We start from the raw sequence: 22,595 nt of genomic DNA, 5'->3' as shown, positions 1-22,595 counted from the left end.
CAACTGACTTTCTGATATGTGAATGTCAGCAGTGGTATTTCAATGTAACTGTGGAAGTATTTTATTTATTTAATTAAAAAAATACTAATACTATTTCAATCATATAAATATCAAATTATTTAACCCCTTGCGTTGGTGAGAGTGAACGACATTGCTCCAGCGGTCGTATATTGGGCTCTCAAGGTGTATAGCTTATCAACGATAGAACAATTGACGATAAACGTATTTTTTAATTCCGATGAATTGCATTACAGTTCACATACCGCGATGATATCATATTTATCTTATACAACACTCACTTTATTTATTTATATCGCTATGATAGACGTAAGATACAACATTTATAATACTTATATTTTTTATCTTAATAATGTCTATGACGATATTCTTTCTTTATTTTATTTTATTTCTTAATAAATTAACACAGTGTACTAGAAACATTAAACTGATGACCAAAATGCTCTTAAATAGCAATTTCATGAACACCATTATTGATTAAAAGAAAACAAAAACTTAGCGCTTCAACCAAACGCTAACATATAAGTTTGTAGGGTTCATAGAATAGAACACCAAATCAAGTATAAAGCTATAAGCAAAATGCAATTAAACTGGACGACCCGTCATTATTTACGTGACGATAATAGATTCCGAGAGACTAAACACATCTTTTTACTGCCGTTAGTATCTTTACACATACAAAAATATATTACATTGACAAACAGGTTTAGTGCGTAATGACAAGTGCAAGGTTGCCAAATCTCCAACGGTCATGCAACGTAAATATTCTATTTAGAAAACAGACAGAAATAAATATATCCAAATATATCTCAAAATTTTCGTAATTGCCCGTCGCGTCAAAAATGGGTGAGCATAGAATACCCCCTTCCCCCAGTGAAACAAAAAATTGCTTTATGAAATACATAGTTTATAGCTAAATAATATTATTATACAAAATAATCTTATAAATAATAATTATGATTTATTTTTATAAAATTGTGTTAAAAAAATTTTAATTTAAAATTTTATCTCATTTTAATATATATCCTAGAATATTTTTGACTTCTTTATTATTTTCCTGATATATTTTTAACAAACCTTTTGCTTTTTTGTGGTTAAGAAACGTTTATTTTACCATTATTTTATTTTATTTCAATTATAGTTTTTTTTCTCGCAACATTTTTTTTTAAATATGTTTATAATATTTTGAGCTCCAGCCATTTGGAAAAAAATATGGCAAAGCAAATTGACTTTTACGCGATCCATTTACAAAACGAGTTTTATGCAGAAAATATTAAAAGTACTCAAATTTCGTTATATTCCACAGAAATGAGCAAAAAATTTGGGGAAAAACATATTTTTTATATATTTTAATTTATATATAAAACGTTTTGACATTTTCACTTTGTTCTCCACGTTTATTTTTAACGAAATAAAGATTTAAAAAAAAATTACAGTCACTAAGATGAAACAAGGCTTAGACAAAGTAATTGTTTCTATCTTTACTGGAAAAGAAAGAGATAAAACTGTGGGGGTTTAAAGCATCTGCATAACATGGTTATTCTTTTTTGTTTCCAAATTTCCATAGTTTTCTTATTGAATCTAATACTAAAAAAAATATTTTCGGCACTTTTCGGAATATTGAAAATCTAAGCTCTTACTTTGATAAATTGCAAAATTCTGAAAATTCGAGATTTTTATAAATCATCCATGATTCATAGTGGATTTTTTTGTTTTATTTATATTTTATTTGATAAATTTACAATTTAGTTACTGAAAATGTATTTTATAAGCATCAGAAATTAATCAATCACTATCTAAATAAATTGATTTATATATAATTAAAAGTTGCAACATCATATCAAATTTATGGTGCTTTTAATTTTACCGATAATTTATATTTTAATAAAAGGTAGTAAAAACAACAGCAATGATCAATATAGCATATTCGCGACTTCAATATAAATATATTACTAATGATTCTAAAATATTTTCCCGAAGCTTGCGTCCATTTGTTTCTCATATGAACAGTAATAAAAAATCGCTTCGTCCAGACATATTGGAGTAGATGTAAATTTATTGGTTTTATTTTAAAACATCATCAACTTTTAAAACTAAATTTAATTATCAGATCTACTGCAAAATTATATTCTTAAATAAAGTTTTTGTCAGCCAGAATACTCCTTCGATTTAAACATATTTAATAAAAATTTCACATGTATCGCTTCCACAATATACATTTTAAAACTTAGAATGGTTATCTTTGTTTGTTAATTCAATAAGATTAGCAAAATAGTGTGATTATTAATAATCTCTTGATATCAAGCACTATTATTTGAGATTTAATGCTACATAATATCAAGCCTTATTTGATTAGAGGAGTATCTAAGAAGTTCTCTTAAATTTCCATCGAATATCTGCTTTACTAACTGAATTTTATACTTTACAAAGATAAAGAAAATACAAATCTGTAGTTGTTGAAAAGTCTTTTGAAAATCGGCTAGTTCACATCAGGGTCATTGGTGCAGTTTACAACCCCTGAACTGGAATTGAGTCATATCGGGCTAATTTCTCTCGCCGGTATACTTTGGCAGGGTTTCGTCAGTGATAATTAAAAATCAACGTCTGTCGAGTGGCCGAGACATAAACGGGCACGTCTCCATCTTGGCGGACCACCGGCGGCGCTGATGCAGACCAGCTTCGGCTGCAACCTCCCTACAAGGACTACGCCTTCGTGGTCTGCTTACTGAAACCTCTCTGTAATGATATCGCTCAAATCGAGATATAAATAAATAATTAATTTAATCCGCCGTACGTCGCGACGCAATGAATTTTAATTTGCCCCTCGGACGAAGATTCGCATGCAGAAAATCAAGAATAAAAACCCAATTGATAATTTAATATGTCAAATATGTGAAATACTCAACTATATTTGAAAAAGGGTTTAGATGATAATTTGTGCTAATTTATAAATAACCAATGTCACTTAATTATGCAGTACTTATATTTTAATTTATTATTAGTGTTATGAAAAAAGAGGCGCCTGTGCACGCGTGCTCACAGCCTCCACCGCATTAATTAATATGCAAGTCTCGCACTCGAGAATATAACACAATTAAATGCGATCAAATGCGGTAAAACAGAATCAGATACCAATTTACACATGCTTTGCAATGAACGGTTTAATTGAACCATATGTTTTATTCATTTTTGTCTGCCAATGTGTCCGCTATGAAATAACAGGAGTTTATGTAATATTTGAAAATAAAGATACGTAATCCAGGAAATATTTTCAAAACAATAAATATAACTGTCTTATTTATAATTCTATACAATCAATATGGACCTCAACGTATTTGATAAACATAGGAACGAGTTTCTTAATTACAACGTCATAGAAGTCTTGCGCTTGCTCACTTTCTCGGCACCTGGCTACAACCTTAAAAAAATAATCTTCATAACGTGTTTTATCTTATTGTGTTCTGAAATTTCATGGAACTCACTGCTTGAATTTTCAATAACTTTAGGTAACCGTTTCATTAACAATAGTTCTAGACAGGGTCGCTAAAAGAAATTTTCAGACTCACTCCTAAAAAAATCAGCAGCTTTGTTACCCCTTTTCACGCTTTTATTTGAACTCTTATTTTTATATAATTCAACTGCCAATTCCATTTATCTTGAGATAAAAGATAATCACCATCCCAGCAAGTGGGTTTTAACCTCGTCAAATATTAGCTCTATTCTACGCCAAAGCAGTAACTATCTACCTGTACTCCATTACCATCAACCATATTAAAATTGCATGTTTCAAGTGTCCGGCTCACCTGATTGTATTTTTATATAGTTCATATAAATGTATATATGAACTATATAAAATATATATATATATATATATATATATATATATATATATATATATATATATATATATATATATATATATATATATATATATAGTTCATTAAAATTTCATCAGTATTCTTCTTTTAAAGAATAAGCAATAGTAAATGACAGATTAATTTGTTTTTTGTAAAAGTGTCATTTCACACATACTCTAAGGTTGTAAAATGGTCCTTACAAAATGCCGGTTGTAGACAAACATTTTTCATTGAAATAATCGATCTAGCTGATTGACGCCTAAAAGCCTTGTAAACGCCTAAAATAATGAGCGTTCATACACATTGAAGAAAGTGAATTAAGAAGAACAGTTTACGTGCACGAAATATTACTAAATTAAATTATAATTAAAAATATATAAAATGAACATTTTTGAGTTGAGCCCATAACCAAAGATGTCCCCACTTCTTATTGAGCCTGGTTTTAAAATAGATTGTTTAAAATCTATTTCAACCAATTTTTTAATGTTTATCAATGGAAAGGTAACATTTCCATAAAAAAATCACTGGATGAACATTAAACTTAGAATTGCCACGGCTATTTTAAGATATACTGAAACAAAATGTTGCTGCGACTAAGATTTGAATACGCAATTGCGCAAACCCTTATATAAAGAGTAGGGTTTACAAACCTAGTAAAAAATCGATTCCATTTTTAGCCTTGTATCTTTACTTTCCGTTTATCTCTCGACCTCGTTAGTGATATTTTTAATAAATTACAACTAGGTTTTGCCTATTAAATATATTAATTTTCTGAATAGTACATTTAATTTAAATTTTGTTTTTATAGTTTTTTATACAAAATATTTTAATTTCTCGCGCATTTAAAAATTTTATAATATATTTTTTTATAACAGCAGATAGTTTAATAAAATATTTGGCAACGCAACAAGAAATTTTACAATATTTTTGTATTTATTTTTTAATCAAGTCTATTTTTATATTCTTTAAGAACCTTCATGTGAATCAGAAGCTAAAAATTGTCATATTAACGCTGGTGATTTTTGTAAAAATTTGCCTACATCACAAATATGCTTAATTCATAAACAATAAATAAAAAAAACACTTCTTGTTGAACAATTTAGAGTTTGTTATAAAACGCAAAAAAAAACGTTATTGGACATAATTATTTTTACAAATATAGAACTTATCCAAGCAAAAAATATAGATGCTTAGCTTAATATTATTATAGCCATAATTAAATTATTTAATGTATTCAATAATTTAATTACTTTTGGCAGCGATATAATTAAAATAAAAAAATGCTTAAATAAGTTCTGCCATCTATTAGCGCTTGTCCATACTAATTTGCATATTTAACTATAACATATATTAATTGCTAATCATGATTTAGTATAATTTTTGGAATAAGTTTTTTTTATGTCATTTATTTTATAAACTCGAATAAAGAAAACATAAATATAATGTATAATACTTATGTTTATTTTTTTAGTTTAAATAATTTAATGTTGTTAAGTTTAGTTCAAATTAATAACTTATAATTTTTTTTACGTATGTAAATATATAATACAAAAAAATTATAATCGGGAAAATTAAAATACTATCCCAAATACTGGATAAATATCATGCTTAAAATCCATGGATTATTTATGGAAAAATTAAAGATCATTTGTATATAAAAGGGTAATATTTTCTATGAAACTCTAACCTATATTTTTGCTACTTTCGTTTGATACTAAAAGGGTAACATATAACCATTTTTTCTTCATTTTTTTACATCCTAAAACAAAAAAGACCACCTTTCCTTCTGTTGTCTATGACATAGATTTCATTGTTTTCACTATTTTGAATATTTATTTCTAATACGTAATACGTGTGCCTAAATTTCATTAGTGTTCAACAACAGTAATAGTGATTAAATACTTTTAAAAATAGTAGTAACTTATACCGAACGCAGACCATCAAACAATCACACTCATTTTGAGGCCTCTGTTGTCATAAATAAAACATATTTTGCCTTAAATTAAGGAACGAACACTAAATAGAACGTTTTTGTTGTGTTAAAAAACACTGAACCAGCCGTGTGAAGTATTTTTTTTAATTCTTATTTACTTCGTGCGGTACCCCATCTATTGAGCTTTCCTGAAATTTTAATATCTTACGTAGTCTATAATTGTTATTACTAACGGTTGACTTTTATGCAAGCTCTCGAATTTTTGTACGTTGTTCTGATTCCACTAATGTCTTCAGTTATTGAAAAAGGACGCCCACAACCTGCTTTAGTTTGACTCCAGCGCAAATATTTATCATTACTCCGATTGCACTTTAAACTCTAAGCAATCGACTTCAAATTTTACATATGCTTATAAAACATTTATACATCAAGTCGCAAACTTTTCAAATGACCTGGAATAAAATTTAAAAATATTTTGTCTTTATTAAATCGTAGTACTACCTGTCGATTTTTATGTTTATTATTTATTTATCGTATCTGATGAATGAGTTGGCGCGCAATAATTTCTCGCCCTCGTTTCGTCTCAATCGATTTCCCGGGGCGGAAAAAAGCGTCACCGGGCGACGACCGTCGCGGAGCGTCTCATAAACACGCTTGAGACTTTTTTCGGACAAATTCCTGCGGGCCGATTTATCGACATGGATCGATTTGATCGATGACATCAGACATGAGCGAGTGATCGAAATGGCTCCGGCCAGAGCAAAAAGCGACCTCACCGAAATTCCCGCTCGCGATTAACTTTCAAATAAGGCATCGGTGATTGAAGCTGATCGACTGTCGATAATGTAAATAAGGGACGGTACACCGGCCCCCAAAAAACCGCCAGCAAAATCGCAGAACTCCGGCTAGGGAATGCGGTACGAGTGACAGGTCGCAAATTCCTATTTACACGTTTGCCTTTTTTGATGCAAGACGTCTGCCCCGAGCGCCGCTAGATGGCATCGAACGTGCGACTTTTTTACTTTTCGCCTCCCGATCTCACAGACGATATTCACATTGTATATTTCTTCAATATTAGAGGATTATAATTAATAGATTTTTGTATATTTTCTAAAAAAATAATCGATCAATAATAATAAACATTTTTATGCGAGGATTAGTATTTGCGTTTATGTTAGCAGCATTGTCATTTTGCGTTAATTATTGAGCTTGTTGAATCTCTAACAACTGCATGGAAATTTGGACGCTCTTAATAATGAATATATGAATTAAAAGCAGAGGCGTAGCTATGGTGGGGTGAGGGAGGCAGGCCGCCCCGGGTGACACTTGCTTGGGGGCGGCATATTCGCTATGGGATCGTCTAGTGTGGTTCTTAACACTGAATGCACTAAAACATATATAAATCCACGAATAACAAGAGCTTAATAATAACCAATTTATTATTTTAAGAAATGCTGATATTATGACCCTGCAAAAAATGTATGTGGGGGGCGGCAATTTTAAGGATCGCCCTGGGCGGCACATACCCTAGCTACGCCACTGATTAGAAGTATCAAATTAATTAAAATTAGGAAGGCATGAAAGCAGTATATATTTATGTCAAAAAATCTGAGAATAATTACTGGAATGTAACAGAACAAATTAAGACGTTCTTCTGGAGCTGATTTGGTTCCCGATTTAATTTTAAAGTGTTGAGAAGTCAGTTTCACTGCTTCTTTAAAATGTATTTTTAACCTGATTCTCAAGACATTGTCATTTCCTGATTTTTGAAAATGCACAAAAGTCACCCTTATTCATAAAAATGGAAACAATTGTGCATTAATGACTATAGACTAGTCTCAGTGTTGTCAGCTCTTACTAAATTGTTAGAAATATTTATCCGTAGATAAGTCTTCAATCATTTTTGAAAAGTTTTGATGAGTTGTTGAGACTGGCTTCCGTGCCATACTATGTTATATTCTCGATCCCGTTCGCCATCAGATTATTCTCTTGATCTCGATGGGAACGTTTAGGCTCATAAAACTTTCACTAAAGATCTCAGAATCACTTTTGAGAATAAGTGGAGATGCTCTACGTGTTAACGACGTCTAAGATAAATCTTCCAAGATGCTTTTGTTATGAAAAACGCATTCTACTTTTACGTTCCGTAAGTTATTCGTGACACTTTAATTCGCAGCATTCTTGAATTAGGATCTATAATTTGGAATAGCTAATGATCAAATACTCCCTCTTGAGATATTTTTATAAGAGGATGTTCGGTTATTATCCGTTCATGTTCATGTCTTTCTTTTAGGAGCGTTCGATACGATTCACTGAGTTCTCGCAGAAAGTTATACGTAGCTAAGCATTTCTTAAAACTACTGAAGGGTGCTATTGACAATCAAACTATTCATGAGGAATTCCAGTTTTGGGTTCAGGAATATTTTCGAAAAACACTATCGCGTCCTCTGTTGATGTCAGTTAGATCCAGGACGTCCGCACTAGTCGACTAGCCTATGAATATCACCATCCAGCTCCTTAATACACTTGAATTGCACATCGATCAGCTACAAGGAGCTGGTCAAGTTCATATAATTTCATTTCAATATTTTTTTCCCTTTCTTAATATGTATTATTTGTTGTGTGTTGTAATAATACTATTGTTTTTTGCCCATCGTTAGGTTGGTCTTAATTTAATTTATATAAATACATAAAAATATCATCACATAATGCAACTGATCTCAACTATTGTTCTGTGGAGCTCTAGGGTTCGGTTAAATTATTATTTAATGCTTCCACGCGAATTTAAGTAGCACCTAATACAATTAGAGCTGTTTTAATTCCAATTTTATCTATTGTATATAAAGGCACCAACTTTATCAATTTTATGATACATTCGATGGGAATATCTGTAAACAAATTAAAAAATCATAGCTCTCAATTAATACAACTTTGCGTAAAATTCTTATTATTCTGTGTGTGTATTCTTACACAATTATATAAAATAAGATACGCTGAATATGATTCAATTTGACTGATTTCGTTCTATTATATATTACTACAACAATACTATCGAAGAGAGTATGTTACTCTGTGAAAACATAATTAATTGTATTGACATTTTTGTGAAGAGCCGTGGAATATGCTAGGAAAAATGTGCGTTTTGGTACTTTAATAATTTTAAAATCAGTTTTATATATTTATTATTGCATCGGTTATATAAGTCAAACTTTAGACATGTATGTACAGAGCTTTTTAAATAATTGTATCACTTTAAAATTTATATGTATACAATGCGTGTAAATTTTAACAATGTAATTACACTTGAATATTCTTTCTCCATACCTATAAAAATATCAACTGCCGAAAAAAGTTAAAGCTTAAAATTAAGTTTGATAAAAAAATAAATTCAAGAACGAACGAACGAACGTAATATAAAATGCCAATAAAAAAAATAAGTCGACTGAACTGAATTTATTTTAACAGAGTTTTTAAAATATTTAAATTAAGAAAACTTATATTTTTACATGCATCTAGGTACCTACATACTTCTCTCTAAATATATCTCGTGATTGGCTACAATCTATATTTTTATCTTGCCGAAAATAATAGTTCTAACATATTAAATGATTTCAGACTAACTAGTTGAAAAAAATCTGAAAATGCTTAGATACATAGGAAGAAAAATTCTGCAAGCAGACAAACCCTTATTCAAAGATGTCGCGAAGTTCTCAAACCTGTCTGGAACATGAAAATTCTTTAGATTGCGTAATAAAACATACGCTGAACTTATAGGGCTAGACTATATAGATGTTCGACTACTCAATACGAAATAAATCTTTACTAGCATCAATCGGCTGTAAAAAGTATCGAGTGAGGACAAACATAACATCACAATAGAGAGAGCTATTAGTCAGAGATGAATTATCTAAAGCCTATCGGATTTGGAATCAAAGCCAATGGTAAAACAAATAATTGTTTTATGAATAATCAAAACTATTAATCAAAAATATATAATAGATTTCCAAAATATGATATCTTCATATGATTGCATTAGAAGAAAGAAGTTATCTTACACTGCGGGTAATTGTTAGCTCACCTTTATATATAAAGGTAGATATTTTAAGAAACACTTATCCGAAAAGGTTGCCACAATTGCGATTCTAAGATCGATGTTGAACTAAAAATAAAATGTTAATATATAAACGGCTCATTTAACAGATTTATAACACACGCTTTCCCTTAAAAGTACAACAGTACATGCGACAAAAATCAGACAAAGCAAGATATTAAATAAGAAAATAAGAAACTTTGTATCGAAATAATCGCCAAGGATCATTAAATTATTTTATTACAACTGTCTTCCATAAATCTTTATATGTCGCTATGTTTTTGCGTAAAGAAACCCATTGATGCTGAAATCGTAAAAATCATAGAGTGAAGTGTTTTTTTTTTCCTTTTAACATGCAGTACTTGCGATGCATTTTGCATTACATATGCAAGATGCGTTTCGCACTGCCATAATGAATGCCGATATCGAATGGTTGATGTCATTAAGCTTTGGCCGATTTGCGCAATTCATTGAATTAAAACTCGCTTACTTCGACTCGCATTTACATGAATCGAGTCACCAGAGATTTATTACATGCGATACGCATTCTTAAACAAAACTAAAAAAACAACCAGCAAATCAAAAATGGACACAGACCAGCAATACCTGAAAGATGGCTCAATGAAAACGAGATTTTCTGTGTCACATTAGCACCTAGGACGTGTACAAACCATTTTGAAACAGACTATTGCAAAAAGTAACCAGTATGCTTATACAAAATTTATTAGAGTGAAGAAATATAGTATTTTCATATGTATAATACATCATCCATGCTTTAAGGTTAATCGTAGAAACAACGATTTAAAATATGATTCATAAGGAAAGCCATAAATTTATTGAGAAAAGTATTTGTAGTATAAGCAATAACTAACCATTCAACCCTTACCCAGAAATTCATCATTGTGTTACTCCCTGGTTTATCCCACGATTGATTTACCGATACAATTTTCCTGCATTTCGAAGGCTTTTATCTTGTGTAGTTTGTGGTCGCTCAAAAGCTATATTTACATAAAAATGTATTGCAATTAGAATGAATCATGCGTCTCTTATAGAGTTACAGAGTCTAATATAATAAAAATAATAGTCTAATCAATGAATTAAAATATTAGTATATATCATTGTATTTTGCAAGTTTTATAAAAATACATATATACGTACATATTTTAATTTTAGTAATATTTTAATTTAAAAAAATATTGTATAATTGAAAGATGTTTTATGATTTGCTATAAATTATCCAAATTTGTATTATAAAAAATATTATTCATGAATATTTTTTATAATACATATATAATACATTATAGTTCTTATTGATACATATATTAAAAGTGATTTTCTAATGTGACTTAAAAAATTAATTATATTTATAATCATATATTTTCTGTCTATAGGTCGATTATTTTAAGTGTAAATTCTCCCATTTTTATGCAAATTTTTTCTTTAAAGTTTCATAGCATAGGTTGCTTATAATGGTTGCAAAAAAAGTGCAATTAATGTGTTATTTTTTGCTGATACATCCTCTAGCTATTTTAAATTATAAAAATTGTAAAACCTATTTGGTAGCAAATGTATTTATTATCAGACAATCAAACATACGAACCCTCATAAATACAATTATAATTGCGCTTCGGAAAAATTAAGAAATTCAAATCTGTATCTCGTACCAAAACTACCTGGCTGGTTTAAAATGAAATATTTGACGTCATTTTTTATTGTCATAACTAACACGATGAAAGCTCGTAAGTCAGTATAACGGACAACGTGTCCGATTGGAGGCAGTTCGTATCCAATCAGCGATCGCAGTTGAAAACATGATTGGCGTTCCAATGCGCTCGTATAGCACATGTCACTAGCCGGCATTCTATGTCGAATGCCAGGAATGCCTGATGATAATGAGGAATCGTTGGACATCGGAATTCCGGACGCGCGTCCAGCTCAAATGCAATAATCGCTTAATTGTTATTGTGTCGTAAGGCGGCTGTTTTTGTCTGTACGGCCATTTGCATAATTGCAGAAGCTCTGTAGCCAACGGCCGCTGACAGCAGACATGGCTGCACATTCAATGCTGCGCAGCGATGAATTGAGTTTTATTGCTGAATCTTCAATGGTGAACGTTGACGACAGGGGTGAACAATTGAGGTTTTTACAAGGCTTCCAAAATGCTTTCTTACCTATTAGAAATTGTTAAGTCAACATCGGAACACTTGCTAAACTCTGGTTTATCTAATAATATATCACTAAATCACATATAGCCTATTTCTTTAACTAATTACTTGATAGCATTTATATTTATTTAATTAGTATGTAGTGTCGATTTAGGCGCAATTAGGGATTCTGTGTCGAGACAACCCGGGAATTTATTCCCGAGAATTCAAAGATTTTTTGCTGTCTCGAGTCCCGGGAATTTAAAAATTAATAACCCGGGACTCGAGACTTTCCGAAGTGCAATTTTACAAAAATATGTAAAGAGCGAATTTGATGTCGAGCTTAATTTATGTCTCGATATGAAGACAAGGTGGAATTCCTTATTACCCATGATCTCGAGATTTTTAAAGTTACGGAATTGCATTAGAAAATCATTAATTGATCCTGGCATCGGCCAAATTCGGAATGAATCGAACATTCACGTATTGGAAACTATTTGTGAAGTACTCTCTCCTATAAAACTGGCAGTTGAAGTTCTAAGTCGTCGAGATGCCACTTTATTAACTTCCGAAATTATTGTTAATTTTTTTTTAAAAAAAATATTTGAAATCAACACAACTCTGTCGCACGAACCACCAAAATATTTCAACGACTAGAATTAAAAAAATCAACTTTAAAAAGGAGTTTCAGATATTAGATTCAACTATCAACCGAACTCCGAATCTAGAGCTTTTATTCAAATCATTGCTTACAATTAAGCCAACATCTACAGAAAGCGAGAGAGTTTTTTCTACATCTGGAATATTTGCCACAAAAACCAGGAACAGGCTATGTGATTCATCATTAAACGCCTTGGTGTTTTTAAAAACATATTTTTCCTTACAAAAGTAAAAGTTTTAACTTAATATTGATATAAATATTTCGATTAAAAAAATTTTAATAAATTAAATTTAAATAAATACCGAATAAAGTGTTTTTAAATTGTTTCAATAAATTTTCACCTATCGTAACTATAACACAAATAATATAAGTTAATAATAATAAATTAATTAAAGTTAATAATAACAAATTAATTAAAGTTAATAATAATAACTTAATTTTTTAACATAATTTTTTTGTATGATTATACGAAAAATAATCAAAGTCTCGAGTCCCGGGAATTCCCGGGACTTTAAAAATTTGGGTCTCGAGTCCCGGGAATCGCAAAAACCGGAGACTTCAGAATCCCTAGGCGCAATACATGCCGATCGATGGTAGTATCCATGATATTGCCACGTTATCACGCAGGTCCTCTGAAGTTGCTGGGGTTTTGACGGGTGCACTGGAAGCGCTGTCTTTTTCTGGGCTTCTATGGTCCCAACCGGACTATAGACTGGACCCCAGCGGTTGGGTAGACTCATCGAATGCGTCTTTTGACTCAGAATTTCCGTTCTTGTATTCTCTAGTGGAATTTTATACTAATCATGTCTAATTATCACTGAGGTTATTGATATTCCGTTATTTTTTTCTATTCGTTTGACAGATGTCGGCCGCCACAGTTATTAAATGTTAGATTTGATTACATCATATACGTAGATATATTTAATATTTCGTTCTTTTTTTTTTTTTTTTTTGCTTTTTTGCCACAAATATTTATATAACCTATCAATTTATAAATATTTAATCAATACTTTTAAGTTTTGACTACTCTGATGCTCGCATAAAAAAATATTGATCAATTTTAAGAAAAGATATGTGCAAAAATGCACATATCTTTTCATATGTAAATGTGTAAATAACGATTTATTTCAATGCTATTAGTTTATATTTACATACTTATTTAATATAAAGTCGTCTAAAAAATATCATACAATTTCATTAAAAATGTAAGACAAGTTTGTTTAATTAATAGATATTACTCCATAAAAAACATTTAACATATTTATATCTTAAATTTTAAAATACATACAAATTATTCATTTTTTTAACGCTTATGTGTATTTTTTTATATTTATATATTTATTATACTTATTATATTATCAAACTGTTATTTAGCCTTATTTTAATGTCTTATATTATATTTCAAGAACAAAGAGTGAAAAATATGACAAATAATTGTTAATCGCAAAATTACCGATTCGTCTAGAATATATGCGAAACATATTTTTAGTCATTTACACATTTACAAAAATGTGTTGTATTGTCTTTAAAAAGAAAATAACAAATGTAAAATTTTACAAATACTGCGTAATTGAATCGCTATGTTATATATAAATCAAATTAATCCTATGTGATTAATGATCATATTACAAACTTAAAGGAAGCCATACGTCAACTTGCTTGCAAATAAAAAGTATATACAGCCGTAAATATCGCATTAAATAAAATAAAATTATTGATTTTTAAGAAAAATGTATAAGCTCTTAAATCTAAGTTACAATTTACTGTTATTTAGAAATGTATCCTTGTATACAGTATAAAATATAGACGTCAGACAAAATAAGTATGTTATTTTTTATAACCATATTATTTTATATACCTTTGGCATAAAATATTAAAAGTAACTAATCAATGTTATATTATATCGAATCTTAAAAATATAAATTTTGCTGTTGAAAATATTTATATTAACTTATAAATAAGTTCAATGGAATGAAATTGTTTTTTATTTAGTGTTTTCAATTGGGTTACATCAATGAAAAGTAGATATCTTAGATAATATCATTTACTTCCTTTTTAATCTAAATTTCTATAAAAAATACTTATTGCAGAGAAACATATGACGCGATTAAAAAATATTACAAAATAAACCAAGCTTGAGAACGACTAGGTTTAAATGTCAATGTCACAAAAGCAAAATTTATGATAAATTTATCTTAATCTCCAACTTTGTGCTTTTATCTAAGCTTTCATATAGACATTGAGAGTGGAATGCTACTGCATTTTAAGTTTATATTGTAATCCATTACTAGCTTGATTTCCAAACATGTTCCATATATGTATTTTACTCTTAAGATATTAACGATTAGCAAACATGGCCCAATTGTTGATATTTTTACAGCTCGCTTGTCAGTTTTAACACAAAACGTTCCTGCTATTATATTATAACTCTTTGAAATCTTAAAATTCCTATGACATACGTTTGAAAAAATAAAACTATAGTTCATAATATACTTTTTTCACCACCCTCGCATAACCAGACTCAATATATATTTTATACATGCACATATCACTCTCTCGTCCACTTCATCGCAAGTGCAAGATTTATTGTCTGTTCAGAACAAGGATGCAAATGGCCGAGTGGAACGTCTTAATCCCGGCCTGTCGATACGTTGATTGACTTCTGAAATATCCCATGGATGGGTTTGAGCCCCCCTGGTCGGTGTGTTTCGCTCGCATTCATAAATAAAGTAGACTCACGTACAAAATGTCGCGAGTCATATAAGGCAGCAGAGGCAACAATAAACATTTTGTGGACATGCGAGCTGTATATGGTCCAGGGACCCGTGCTTTATTATGTATCAACTGGGAACGTATAAATCGCTGGCCTGTCGTCGCCAATGGACGGTGATGGCTCGTCGCGAGATCGAGCAGGGTTACAAAAGCTTGGCGTGTTTGTGTTATTTTTAATTATTTTACAGGTACTTTCAACCGTTCTAAGACACTTTACATAGATTTTTTTAAATATATACATATTTTATTATAACCATAACTTTATTCTGAGACTACAATAACAATGTGAATAAAAATCGCTATGTCAGAAAAAAATAGTGAACACTTTTTTTAAATGTATAGATAAAAAAATCCTGTGTGAAGTTGTTCAAAAATGCAAAAATTGGAATTTATCAAATACAGTATTAAACTAAAAAAAATATACTAATTGCATGATTCATATGAGGTAAATTAACTATTACTGTTCCAAGAAATTGTTAGTTTTCCCAGCATTTAATTTTAATAAAAAGCAGTTTATAAGTAAAATATCTAAATAATACTTTGCATTGTTAATTTTATTATTTACTTAAATTTTATTTATTTTTATAGTTAATGAGTCTGTGTGTCCAGTAATTATCACATTTACTTTTGTTTAGATCTAATCTAAATCCTAAAATAAATTGTCTGACGTTTAAAATGCTAATTCTTCGAAATTTTATCATGTTATCCTTTCTCAAGGCATTTCTGATTGATGACGGACACTGACTTAATCTGTAAAATGTTTTCTCCCGGTGGTATTCTATTTAAATTGTGGAGCATCTTTTTGCTCTTAAACGCCTTTGTAGAAATATCACACGCATATGATTTAATAGCATGATATTTGTATTCTCACGCTTGTAAATTTTAATAAAAGTATTTAGACCTGCTGATTTAATTCCTCCATTGGATGGTCCAATTACTAAATGTAAAGGTGGCTCAATTGATGAACCCGATATCGTTATTTTCAACTAAATAAATATTCATTTAATATTTTTTATTAAATAAACAGGCAAAAAGGATCATTTAATTTCCGTTCAATGTGGATTTATTTTCAACAATGTGTTGCAGAAAATATTTTTAGACAGACTTAAATGTATTCAAATTATTCTTATTTTATTAAAATATATTAAATATCAACCATTGCTAAAGTCCACAGCTGCATATTATTAACTCGGAAATATAAACAAATTCTGTTATTTCAGCAATTACAAAGATTTTTTTAATTATTTGTTATGATACTGCCTTTTGCCGTAGTTAAGCTCTTATAGTTAAATATTCTTAAATAAAATTATATTACAATATTAGTTTTTAGTTTTTAGTGCTACTGAATCAATAATATGTAATATGTAATAAAATGATTAGCGCGTAGCTATTAATAAACAGTAAAAAATATTACTAAAAAATGTGTATAGTAATTATAATAAATATAAAATATTACTTTAAAATATTATTATATTAAAATACTTTTGGGAATATCGTCTATTTGGGCAATCGTGCTAGAACTCTCATCATCTCTTGAATAGAGAAATTGATTTCAGAGACTCAATAATTTACACAATTACTGCTTGCTTTTCAAGACATGTATTGCAGTTGTTTAAATAATTAATTATAACTATTTATATGTAGTCTTAGTTATTTAATCTGTGTTATATTACAAATAACTATCTATTAAAATTATAAAATTATTTTAACACAGTTACCTAGAATTTAAAAAGACAATCTTTGATCATTTTATAATTGATTTGCTCCTGTACGCATCGTTGAGTCGATTATATGAATTGGTTAAATAATAACATTCAATTGTGGTCCTGGAATAATGCGTTCTGGTTCGGTTGGCAGAGGCGAGGAGGCCACTGCTGACAGCTTGTTACAATATGTCAGACTACTGATCGATTGCGCTAGGTGACGTGACACGCAGCAATGCCCTTGTCCACACATCCGCTTTTGCTCCAGCAGCATTGCTAATTTCACTTCTCGAATAAGAGCAGAAGACCAAGGTGATTTTTTCAATCAACTCCAAAGCAAAACAATATTTAATCAATCTACTGAAATCTATTAAAAACTGACTCTAGTTAGATGACGATTAACTTTTAAAGTGCTAAAGTAATTTTGCATAGTACATCACCTCAATGCTATACAATAAGCAAACGACAGGTCTTCAAGCATTAGTTAATAAATCACACAAAGTTATCTGGACGAACTGCGTATATTGTAACATGCTACTGTGAATAAATAAGTATAAGTATAAGCATTCTACTTACGTTTAAAAAAGTCTTTCAAATTGCTTTATGGCGACTGTTGTCAAATTTCAATACACATTTATATGAAGAGCAAGTTTAATATTTAACTGATTACATTTTAAATTAATTATTGTAAAATGTATACTCTCGTTATTGCATCCCGATCCATCGAAAAATCTGACGTCGGTCTTCACAATGATCGACAAATCGATCATTGTCGACAAATTTGAAGTCTTTATTATAACGTCTGTCAAGAGCTAAAGAAAGTGGTCAACTGCTGAGGCACTTTTTCTCTTTTGTTTATGTTTATTTTTATATTCAAGAATAATTCTTAATCATAATTTCATTTTTACTTCGCAGGATACAGAGAAACCGCTTTCGCATATGCGATCACTGCAGCTGGGGTAGCTCACTCAGTTGCCAGAGCCTGCGCCCAAGGAAAGCTTCTAGCGTGTAGTTGCGACCATGGAAGCTACAGGGCCGATCATTTTCCGTACATAGACGAACCCTTACTGCAAAACTACCAAAATGCTCAAGGAACTCAAGCCACGCAGCAGTGGAAATGGGGCGGATGCTCGCACAACATCGACTTTGGCACAACGTTTTCGAAGAAGTTTCTGGACTCTAGGGAGAAAGCTGGAGATTTACATTCAAACGTGAATCTGCACAACAATGAAATTGGCAGACAGGTTGGTCTCATTTAAATATAATTTGATCTGTTTATTCTAAGGCTGCAGAATTTTCAACAAAAATGACATTATCAATTTTCGACAAAATCTGAATCACTTGCTTATTCGAAATAGAGATCTAATAGTCCAAAGAGCCAAGGTAAGAAAACACATCAAGTCACGTCATTCCATCGAATGTCAAGGTTCTTCTCGCTGTTTATTTTTCTATTATAACAGTACGATGGTCCACTAAGACTTTTTTACCACGGGGTCGTGCGATTAATAAGGAGTATTATCTTTCAGTTTTACACCATGTGCAACAAAATCTTGTAATCTTAAAGGTGTTAGCTTATTAAAAAAATATGCAGAATGAAGATACCTCTAATCAATGTATTCATACTAGTGACAAATAATTTAATGGGAAATCATTTGTAAAAAAACTACTTTCTATATTTGTGTGGTTTTAGAAACAATCTTTAATTATATGTATACCTAATCGATGATAGTTATTTTACATGGTTGATTTATTCTTAAGCAATATTTTTTTAATGTATTTATTGCCTTACGAAAGGTCATAAATTATGGTTTGCCTCAAAGGAATACATAAAGCTTATTGTGGGGTATGAAGCGCTTTGGAAAGTGGATGGGCAATGAAATTGCAGTGTTTATGCATTTTGCGCCGATTCGTGAAATTGCACCGCAAGTCGCCGAGGGTTACCCGCGTGATTGATATCGGGGTAAAGGCTTTAATAAAGCTATAAAACTCGACTAAAGACCCCGGGCAATCGCGGTTGCAACAGTGCAATGGCATGGCGCTAATGAGGACGTGGGAATCCATTGAAAGGTTTCGCTCGCGTTGATCCAATAGCCAATTAGCCTATTGGTTACGGTTATTTCTTGGCCTACTCCTCGTGGCTTCTTCATGAGCCCTCTTTTCACCTAAGGCTCTTCTCGCATCAAAGGGATTCTATTCAACTGCATAATTAATCCCACCGACACCACTAGACGCTAATAAAACTTTTTATGGAATGAATTCACTTTCATTAAGTATAAATCGATACATGGATTACATTAGTGTTTATTTTCATTACAGACGGTGATAAACAACATGGAGAAGCACTGCAAGTGCCATGGTACATCAGGCAGTTGTCAGTTGAAAACTTGCTGGAAAGCGACAAAAGATTTTAGGGAAATAGGCAAACAACTGAAGAAGCGTTATCGATACGCCCTGATGGTAGATCAGTCCAACGCCAACAATGCTCCTCCGCAAGTTACCAGAAACAATAGGAAGAAAAATGGAAAAACGCGGAAAAGTAGTTGGGGATCTAACAGGAAAAATATGGTCAGTAACAACCTGTATATAAATTTAATAAACGATTAAGTAATTGAATTCAACTTTTTGGAACAATTCTTACGTATGATAGGAATAGTTTGCTCCCGTATAGATTGTTTAATAATTTAAATATAATAATGCATATGGAATATGCTAGATGTTAATAATTTAAGTTTTATTTTAAATACACAATATATATTAGTAATATATTTTAAATATTAAAATAATAAGACCATGTATGTAAATATTTTTGTACGTAATATTTAAGACGCTTTTATTATTTAAAACAAATATTATTAAATGATAAACAAATAATGGAAACATGACGAAATTATACCCAAACAATAACATGACGAAATTATACCCAAACAAGAGAGACAAAACAGTCGTTACCGGTAGTACCGGTATTACACGGTATTAACATTATTATAATAATAATTTGATAAAAAAAATAATCCGAAAAAAGCTCACATGTTTTACCATGTTTAGTGATTAGCAAAACCCATACATTTTAATACCTGGGCTCAAATACCGGTATTACCGGTATCGCTACTAACGGTATTCCAATCCCTAAGCATGACGAACTAATAAAAATAAATATATTAATATAATAACAAACTTATTTTGGAATCAGGAAGCAATGATTAGATTGAAAAATGACAATACTAGCACATTACTATTCAGAGGGGAGTTCGCCAAGGCTGCATATCGTCACCGTTGCAGTTCAACCTTTTTTAAGAAATAGCAAATATTGACATGGGAGTAAAGGTCAATGGTATTACTTTAAATAACATCAGATATCCAGACGATACAGGATAATATCCGAATTCCTTGGGCAGACATGGTCAGCAACTCCGTTATTCTTCGAAGAGTGAAAATAAAAAGGTAGTTGCTGAGCATAATTTAAATCAGAAAGGTATCATACTAAAAACATGTTCTCCGAGGATCAGTGTATGGTCTCATACAACTAATGATCAAAGGAAAATTTGAGGGTCACCGTGGTACTGGAAGAAACAATCTCAATGTACTGTTATTTGTTGATACAAGGGGCACGTGCGTTATGCATCTCTAGTAGCAATCACCAAGATAGCATGAATTTATAGAAGATACTGAACCTATAATCGCTCCATGACATTCAACCTCTTTTAGTATATATTGTGGCGACCGTTTCTACGTCAAACGAGATAATAGATTAAAACTCTCTTCCTCCGTAAGCACTATTAGTTCTTGTCTGAAGAAAGACCGTCTACTTTATAAAGGTCGTGCGTCTTCGAGCTCGACACCATATTTCTGACCCTTAACGTGTATGGTCTCCACTGAAGGCAGGTCTTTTAATTTGACACAAGTAAATTTATTGCTATAATAGTCGTAAATAACGAAAGGTTAATGAGTTGTTATTCTGTATTAAAAATGCCTTCCAAATTAAATTGATTGATTCTTAACACTAATTGATGTATTATTTTCAGTGGCGAAAGTGGAATCAGGCCGACTCCCTGCTGTTCTATGAACGAAGCCCAAGCTTCTGCGAAAAAGATACGGCGCTGGACGTGTGGGGCACGTCCGGCAGACGCTGTACGCGCTCGCGACCTCCACATGCTCGTGGCTCCTGCAGCGTGCTCTGCTGCGGTCGAGGACACGACCAGCAAAGAACGATAACCACGCAGAGATGTCGCTGTCGATTCCATTGGTGTTGCCGCGTGGAATGCGACACGTGCGTCGAAGAGAATTGGGTGTCCGTCTGCAAGTGAGCCGACTGCACAAGACTGATTTTAACTATTCATTATTAATACATAACTAATTCAAAGATGGGGTCAAATACTTACTTAGTGCAACGAGACCCGGTATTATGTTAATCGGAAAATAATGTTCGATTTTACTATTTTTAAATGCAACTTATATAGGGAAGAGAAGAAAAAAAACATATTTATAACCAAAAAACAAAAAGCTATAATAAATCAATATAAGTTTTACAAACATGTAAGAATCGGACATTATTTACGATAAAACCTATTGTATTATAAATATATTATGCTGAGAACATTTTTATATAGTATGTGTGTTAGCTTAATTAATACAAATTTAACAACACTATGTGGTATCAATATATAAATACTATCACATATTATTCAATAGAATTTAACAGAAAAAAAATAATTCTAATTAGCGATTTAGTTATTGCAATCAACGTTATTTTAATTATAAAAAACCAAACGACATGTGTATATACTCGTATATTATATTATTATTATTCATTGCGACACATTGAGAAAAAAACAATAGCATTTATGTATAATATGTATTTATTTTTATTTAAACAAGCTATCACAATATATTTTTACTGCTAATTGGTTTAAACTCTTCGTTTCAATTGCTACATCCAATTTATCATATAATATGATACAGAAAAAATCCTAAAAGAAAAGATTTTAGTTTTAGGAATCAGAATGCTTCTTCCTATTTGTGTCGCACTATATGATATATTAGATAAAGTGGAACCTAAAATCGCTTAACTTATATCTATTGTTATATTATATCTGTATGTACGTATAATAAATTATCGCCATGTCATATACTTTTATGTTTTGAATTTGTACGTACTAATTTGTAAGTAGTTTTAATTAATTTAAAATTGTTTTAAATATTTATTCGTTTTCTATATGTTGTCAATATTTAATTTAAGAAAATAAAAATATTATTATATAATATGGAGTTACTTTTCTACAAACTGGTTTAATGATTGTATTTAAAATATTATATAGACCGACTGAACTTTGGGTTTGACTAGTTTTAGCCGACAATGACAAAAAAGTTTGTTTGTCATACATACATGGACTTAATTTATTTAGCTGAGCACATTACGC

At 30.7% G+C, this 22,595-nt stretch overlaps 1 protein-coding gene across 1 annotated transcript in view; it reads left to right on the top strand.

Annotated features, from left to right (window-relative positions):
- The window catches only part of Wnt10 (Wnt oncogene analog 10), a 35,357-nt gene extending 13,679 nt beyond the window's left edge, over nt 1-21,678 (top strand). The window contains exons 3-5 of the mRNA XM_088188607.1: nt 18,094-18,422; nt 19,495-19,743; nt 21,201-21,678. Of these exons, the coding sequence (XP_088044733.1) occupies nt 18,094-18,422; nt 19,495-19,743; nt 21,201-21,482 (860 nt within the window). The 3' untranslated portion in view covers nt 21,483-21,678. The remainder of the gene's footprint in view (nt 1-18,093; nt 18,423-19,494; nt 19,744-21,200) is intronic.
- The last annotated feature ends 917 nt before the right edge of the window (nt 21,679-22,595 follow it).

The sequence above is a fragment of the Plectrocnemia conspersa genome, unplaced genomic scaffold (genome assembly GCF_051122295.1).
Source record: "Plectrocnemia conspersa isolate PC_06_02 unplaced genomic scaffold, ASM5112229v1 ptg000007l, whole genome shotgun sequence".
Lineage (NCBI taxonomy): Eukaryota > Metazoa > Arthropoda > Insecta > Trichoptera > Polycentropodidae > Plectrocnemia > Plectrocnemia conspersa.
Note: the sequence above shows the minus strand (reverse complement) of the source record. Positions and strands in the feature narration are given on the sequence as shown.